At 37.1% G+C, this 7,999-nt stretch overlaps 2 protein-coding genes across 2 annotated transcripts in view; both read left to right on the plus strand.

Annotated features, from left to right (window-relative positions):
- Positions 1-2,040: 2,040 nt before the first annotated feature.
- LOC108781906 (ileal sodium/bile acid cotransporter) lies at positions 2,041-4,650 on the plus strand. The gene is made up of 7 exons (XM_018550026.1): positions 2,041-2,524; positions 2,908-3,201; positions 3,279-3,488; positions 3,616-3,790; positions 3,860-4,122; positions 4,198-4,384; positions 4,454-4,650. The coding sequence occupies exons 2-7, from the start codon at positions 2,911-2,913 to the stop codon at positions 4,648-4,650; spliced, it is 1,323 nt and encodes a 440-aa protein (XP_018405528.1). The 5' UTR covers positions 2,041-2,524; positions 2,908-2,910.
- A 1,670-nt stretch (positions 4,651-6,320) lies between these two features.
- The window catches only part of LOC108782284 (uncharacterized), an 11,319-nt gene continuing 9,640 nt past the window's right edge, over positions 6,321-7,999 (plus strand). The window contains exons 1-2 of the mRNA XM_018550509.1: positions 6,321-6,871; positions 7,672-7,784. Coding sequence (XP_018406011.1) covers positions 6,766-6,871; positions 7,672-7,784 — 219 coding nt within the window. The 5' untranslated portion in view covers positions 6,321-6,765. The remainder of the gene's footprint in view (positions 6,872-7,671; positions 7,785-7,999) is intronic.

Raw genomic sequence — 7,999 nt, forward strand, 5'->3', positions numbered from 1 at the left:
TGTTTGTTTCATTTCAACTTATTATACACTGTGCGCATCAGTTTAGACAGTGCAGGCAGAAAGAACCTTTGACTATATTATAGTCAAAGGAAAGAACAAGCCTAAAAAGGATCACGTGATCGAAATTGACGAATATCTCTTGGACGTCTCTTGGAGACCCGGTAATAAGTTGCACGTCATACTCCAAAGTTTGTGCGTTGCTTAATTATGTTTACAACTTGAGTCTAATCCCGATATTCACAGTCGGATCATATATTAAAGACCGTCTTAAATACAGTCTTCAGAGAGAGTCATACTAGCGTCTTAAGACATTATACTTTTAATTAATTAAATTTATTTATTGTGCTATGTGTACAAAATTACAGAAAGCTAAACAAATGTATATATAAAATAAAATATAATGTGCGCAAAATGGTGAGGCATCAGCAAATCTGCTGCTCTAACGCCTACCAGAAAGAGAGTATCTAATAAAAGATATAATCGAGAGGTATTAAAAATACAATACTATAATAAGCGAAAAACGCAAAAATGGAATATTTCCTTACAACGAAAAGAAAAGATAAATAAGTGCAAGATACAATTCATAACGAAACATAAAAAAAAAAACTTAATTATTAAGATAATTTCGAAAGAGAAAAGTGGACTCTATATACTGGCTTAAGTAAGTGCGTTATAATTATAGTGTTCAGACTCTAATTATCCGCATAGGCACAACACTTTGTAAAATAGGAATTACGTATATCGCTGGTGGTCCCCACTCTGAAGTCTGAACTAACGTCTTATAAGCACGCTCCGTAATCGGGAAACGGTGGAAAGCAATAGTCATAATTGAGATAAAGAGCAGTGCGTCCAGAATTTTCGCTGCCGTCGATACGTGTCCCCACGAAGCGGAACGGACTCTTGTGGTGCGACGTACTGCAAATGGTGTATAGATCGCGATCGAATTCTTGAGAAGTGCCCGCCATAAATTCGGTCACGAGAGCGCTCCCATCGCATTCTTGACAATTGTCTCATAAAACCGGATTCGTTCACGTAAATGTGAACAAACGTGAGCGAAATCGTCTCGATAAATCCTGTAAGGGCGAGAAAGACGTTTGTAATCATTTATTCACATTTGTTCGCGGTTGCTCGCGGACGAGCTCCGAATTTCGTTACGATGAGACATTCGAAATCGGCAAGTTGCATATCTCGTGAAAGTTGAAAGGAAAATGAAAGACATTGAGAGGAAAATTGAGCAATATAGTGATGCAAATTCAAATGGATTGTAACGTGAGTCGCACTTGTAGAATGTAAACAGGAAATTGTTGAAACATTTTTTAATGATCATAAATTGAGATTCGAAAAACAGAAGAATTATTCTCATCATTAAAAAGTGACTGAGAGAGCTAAAGAAGGAATCGCAGGATTTGCTCGTAGCTTGGAAGTAATTAAACTAAAAGATTGAGTGGTCGGGTTCTTTTTAAATCTACGTGAGTACATTTATTGCGCATGTGCGAGTATTATTCCCGAAAATACATAAAAAAAACTCTAATTTTTCAAAAACTCTACCATTTTATGTAACGGTATGATATCAGTATCTTCATAGTTTTACTCACTTATGAGTATATTAGTGAGTGCGCTGAAGTGCTCACTAATACTACACCGCATAAGTGACTCAAAGACAGATAATCATCTAAAGGCCGATTGTTCCGTCTTCAGATAAATTCATAATGTGATATTTATCTAATAGATAAACAAAAGAATAAGAAGAAAAGAGTTTATCGAAAGATGATGAAACTACAATTCAGTCTGTAACTGGCCATATATATATTTAAATTACCATTATATTATCTAAAAAATTCCCGGCTAAAATAACAATATTTGTAAACAACTTTTTACTTAATGTTTTAAGAACTATCATATATATAATAGTATATCCTTAAGTTGCGAAGTTTAGGTCACCCTGTATAGATAGCACTCGCATTCTTGAATCATTTCATCCTTGTCAAACAAGGATAAATAATGCTTCCGAGCTTGTGAGTGTCCAGATTGCAGCCATAGGTTAACCCGCGGTGATCCAAGCTTCGTCGTATAATAGAGAGCTCGAACACGAACCGATTGATGCAACGTGCGGCTGTAGTTGCGCGTTGCGATTCAGCGGAAATAGCCGGTGCGTCTCGCAGTGTTTACGCCGCGTAATAATCGCGCATTCGACAACAGCCAATCGTAACGGAAGAAAGTCGGCGGCGGTCCGAGTTGATGTATATATTTAGCATGTCGGACGCGAAGTCGAAATCACGGATTTCACGCAATAAACTGTCATACCGTCGCAGCGTGCCGTCTCCCACCACCTGTCGCATTCACGCTCACTGATTATGCAACGCCGAGCTGTAATATTTTGCGGCTTCGGGGAGAGTCATGCATTGTCGATTATGATCGCGAGTGTACGCACGTTTCTTGCGCGACAATCAGCGACAATAAACGCGCGTCGAGACACGCATGAATTCGTCGGTGCACGCGGAACGACACATGCGCGTGTGTATGCGTGCGTGTTTGACCTTCTTTTTGCAACGTTTCAAAAGTCAATTATTAGTCGACAGGGGAATAATGATTTTACCTGTTTCTTTACGAGATCTTTTAGAAATAAGAGGATGTAGGAAAAGTGACGTTATCTTGTGACAAAATAATTTTACATCCTTATCTAATCGTGTTTACTCAATCTTCGCTGTTCTTACAGCCTTTACGTCCTTTTTTACTACTTTATTTATATTCTTATCTTATGATTGATATTATTCTCAGTTTAGTATCGTGAATGATAAGACTCTCAGGAGATAATTGTTGTACAACAAACCGTGTATTAGTGAAATCTCTTTTTAAAGAAGCATATCCTAGATGAGTGCATTAATAAATATATTTCTTTATTTTTAGAGAATGGCAGGTGTTGTATATGTGATAGGACTGCTGTTAGGAGGGGCAGCAGCTTGGACCGTTAATATTACACATGACATAACTGTACATATGAATCAAGTAATATTAGTCCCCTTCAGCATATATAACGTTACCTTATCCAATCCACATATACGGTATGGTACCGATCAGCATATCGCAAAAATAAGTTCTTTTTTTGCAAGGGTAAACAAAACTTCTTTCGATGGTATGTTAAATATCACTGGCGAATTCCTTGGTACGACGAAATTAACGTTTACTATGACAGAAACGGAGGTAAGTGCTAAATAAATCTCTCATTTTATTTCTCAATCATTTTCTTTTTAGAATGATCAAAATTTCTTTTCTTTTAGATTATAGAGAACCAAGAAGCAGCTGTCATTACCGTAATACGAGAGGAACGCACAATAGACTCTATATTTACCGCCAGTGTAGCGATACTTGTATCCATTTTGTATATTAATTTTGGCTGCGCTATAGATTGGAACGTATGTCGCAATACATTAAGAAGGCCAATAGGTCCAGCCATAGGTTTCTTCTGCCAGTTTGTGATCATGCCATTGGTAAATCATAAACATACAAGATGTTTTAAACAGTTAATATATACACAGATATTATATATACATTGCATTGTGCTTTGCTGTTTTGTCAGTCAGATTTTCCATGATCCTGATTATACATTATTTCCAGTTAAGTTTTTTCATTGGATATCTTTTATTTCCTCATCGTCCTGAACTGCAAATAGGCATGTTCTTCACAGGAATAAGTCCAAGTGGTGGCGCTTCTAATATGTGGACACTGTTACTTGATGGCAATTTGAATCTTTCAATCACAATGACCACTATATGTACCATTGCTGCATTTGGTAAGTAATATGCAATAAATAAAAGTGATTCTTGTATTCCTGTATATAAAATTTTACTATTCTTCGTAGGAATGATGCCATTTTGGGTCTTCACATTGGGTAGATATATTTTTGAACAGGGAAAAATCGCAGTTCCTTATCGCCATATCGGAACTTTCGTAATTGGTCTTATAATTCCACTGGCCATAGGATTTTTAATTCAAAAAAAGTTTCCAAGAGTATCAAAAATATTAGTCCGAATAATGAAACCTTTTTCTGTGATTTTAATTATATTCATCATTATATTTGCTATCGTGACTAATCTGTATATATTTAAACTGTTTACGTGGGAAGTAAGTCTACATTTTTTTTTTTCAAATTTACGATAGAATATAAGACTTTTTTAAATTCGAATTTTTTTATCTCAGATCATAATCGCAGGAATGGGTTTACCCTGGATAGGCTTTTCATTTGGTTTTCTAATAGCGTATATTTGCAAGCAATCTGAAGCTGATATACGGGCGATTGCCATTGAAACTGGTATTCAAAATACGGGCGTGGCGATCTTTTTATTACGATTTACATTGAAGCCACCCTCTGACGATCTAACTACTGGTAAGTATGTATTTTAATACATGCGTATAGGAGTTACTTTAATTGTCTAACAAAATGTTTTCTTTTTAGTGGTTCCTGTGTCTGCCGCAATGATGACACCGGTACCATTAGCAATTTTATTTATAATAAAATTGATTTATCAGTACAGGCAAAAAAAAACAACGAAAGTAACACTAGAACCTGTTCCGTCGTTAGAAAAGCTCCAACAAGTTACAGATATTTCTACGCAAATAAATGAACCTAGATTATACAATCATGCAGAATAATTAAATTTGTTGTATTAATAACATGTAAGAAAAAACTATTTTTTATATACTTTATACAATAGTGTTGAAAATCTCTAAATTTTATTATATAAATAAAAATAGGCTGGTTGTGGATATATCATGTTATGTACAATAATATTTATATCTATTATTATTTATCGAACAGTAATTTAAAATTGGATATTTTTTTATGCCGACGATACTTATAATACTAGTTTACAGTAAAAAAATTATTTTAAATCGGATTATAATGTATAAGAGGTTTTTGAATGTAGGGTCTTATATTTCAAAAAAAATATCGTATACGAAAATATTAGAGAAATTTATAATGTAACGCAGTATATTATATTTTATAATATAACGCACTATAATATATTTTCTTGTATTTTTATATATCATACTTTTCACAAGAATACAGTCCCTAAAAACGATGTCACAAGCCAAAAAATTCCAGTAGGTACGTCAAATTTTGTTAAAAGTAATTTGAAATTCAAAATAATTGTGGTACCGTTTTGTGCATCTAAAAATCTATAAGAAATACATTGTCTAGTTTAAAATAATTAAAAAATAAACATTTTTATAAACTAATGTAGTTATGACAATAATTTGATTTATTCATCTATAAATGTGTAGCAAAAATAATTGTTATTTAAGGAATAGATATTTGTTAAATATTTTGTAAATATTATGAAAATCTCATTTGCATTTATATATGTATTTTATTTTTAAATCAAGCAAAAAAAAATAAAGAATAGTACTTTTCTAAGCTTGTCTTTTATTACGGAATGCCTTGAAAATTACATTTTTAAGAGCAAAATTTGTATTTGTTTAACAAACAAACGTAATATTAAAAATATTCAAACGCAACATTATAATTAATTTAATGCGATATCAAAATCATTAATTCAAGCGCATTGTTGATCTTGAAAATAATTTTCATTTCTGTGAGCGAATTTATTTTAAAAATTCCCGCCCATCGCCACCAGCGCCATCATCTAACGAATTGATTTATCCTGGCAGCATGTATGATAAATTTGAAAATCCCTCGCGCCAATGTAATCGTAATAAATTCTCGATACGTTTAATTATACCAATAGGTCTGTTCGCGTTGCTTCAAATCTCCAGAAATGTTTGCACTTACGTGTAAACTTCATTGTGACTACAATAGCTTTCTCACGTGAAATCTCGCCGCGTAATAAACATTAATTGTCATACGTCTCGATTAATAACTTATTATAGACAAAAATAACGCTTGCGTCACCGTCACAATTATACCAATAGGTCTGTTCGCGTTGCTTCAAATCTCCAGAAATGTTTGCACTTGAAAGAGGATAAATATATAATTCAGGCCTTGAAAGGAGAGAGAACGAAGATGCTACGTGCGAAAAGTGCAACACGCGAGCAGATCTAACATCGACTTGATCCCATTTTTCTCATCACTCTTCGCAAATAAAAAAAAAACCATCTCTCGAACAAATTAACGTCTCGATCTCATTCAGAATCACGGGGAAATTTACTTTCGTCGAACAAAACTCATTATACTTATCTCCCATGCTGGCAATCGTGACTGACCGAGCGCACTAAAGTTGGCCACCCTACACTCGCGTGCACTACCTATCGCAGGCCGCAGCCCGTTCTTGCTTGCTGCTGACTTCAGTGCGCATGTTTCAGTTAATCAGTTCTGAGACTTGACGAGAGTGTGTCGGGATTGTAGAGGCTGATCGAGGCCCGAGGCCTGAGAAGGCTCGAAAGTGTGGAACAGTGGGCGAGCAATTTGGATCTCTATGCTCTCACTTTGAGTGAGAATGCAATCTGATCACGTCGACCGACGACACGCAGATTGGTAAGCGCGACAGAGTGTGTTCTCGGCCTAGGCGTACGATTGTGACGCGCGCATTCTAGCAAACAAGAAACAGAGAGATAGAGAGAGAGAGAGAGTGTGAGTGAGATATAGACGAGCGAGGACGGAGCATGCGACCGCGCCTCTGCGACGTTACTCGGCGTGTCGATGAGGATGGGAAGTTCGTCGACGACGACGAGGACGAGGGACGAAAGTGAGTCAGGGATAACGTCGTTGCAGTACGTCGTACGGTGCTGCATCATCATCGCTTAGGAATGGTATCGCCGTCCAAGCACCAATATCAGCAGCAGCAGCAGCAGCAACAACAGCAACTCAGACAACCGTCGAGAGAAAACAAGTTCTATCCACGACGAAAGCCAGGTAAGTCAATCCTGGAGCGCGTAATTCCGTATATTGCATAATAACCGCACCGTGCCGGGCCGTTAATGGACATTGCGTAGAGACGTTTGCACGACTGTGTTTGACACACACGTTACGTGTCTGTCTCTTTTACCCAGCACGTTTACACACGCACGCACAAGTCATACACGTCAAGGAACCGATCAGTCATCGCTGAGAGTATCCTTCGGTAAAGAGACGATTGTTATGCGTATGTATCGTTCGTGTTGTCACAGAGGAAACTCTTGAGTTGTTTCACAGAAGACCGAGATGTGCCTTCCAAATTCGTGTCAGCTTGGACGCTACGTGCGATTAATGGAATCTTTGCGAGTATACTCTCAGCGATATCACCAGCGTTTCCTTCGTCGTACAGTGCAAACAGTAATGATGATTCATTTCACATAGCCCGTCTTACAGCACGTTCTCTGGATGTGAGTAACGAGACTGTTATTATCGCTTGATTAGAGGCTGCACCAATTTGTCTGTATCATATGATTTGTACAGCAGTTGGTACGAATGTAAGACAGCAACTAAAATACAAGTAAACGTTTTTTGCAACCGCCACTTCTCGCAAAAGAAAACAAAAAAAAAAAAAAAAAGAGTCCGTGGAAAATATTTCTGATGCTGTATACACACAGTCAGTTGATTCATTCGGATCGATAATTGAAAAAAACTTTTGTCACGCCTCGTCGCGCGTCTAACAGGTGTGACAAAAAACAATCCCTGGCATTGATTCGCGCGATGGTAAAAATTGAGTAAAATTGTTGAAACTTCTTTTGTAGATATTTGTATACGAAGAGGCCCGCAACCTTTGGAGCAGAAGTCGTTCTATTTGGACATAAAGAACCATGCCATTGCGGCCAAGCTAGAGGCACAGATCAGGGAGTTGGGTGGTGTGAGTTACATTTCATCTCGTGTTTGTGCGCGATGCTGCGTTAGAGAGTAGAGAGCCCTGCAGCCCGTAAACCCACGTTTCCCGCTTCGTTTCTAGCCGCTTATCGATTTGTCGGAGCGTTTTGGTGTATTTCGGGCGAGTGTGCGAGTCTCTCTCTCTCTCTCTCTCTCTCTCTCTCTCTCTCTCTCTCTCTCTCTCCTCCTCTCTTTCTCTCC

Source organism: Cyphomyrmex costatus, unplaced genomic scaffold, assembly GCF_001594065.2.
Source record: "Cyphomyrmex costatus isolate MS0001 unplaced genomic scaffold, Ccosl1.0 scaffold123, whole genome shotgun sequence".
Lineage (NCBI taxonomy): Eukaryota > Metazoa > Arthropoda > Insecta > Hymenoptera > Formicidae > Cyphomyrmex > Cyphomyrmex costatus.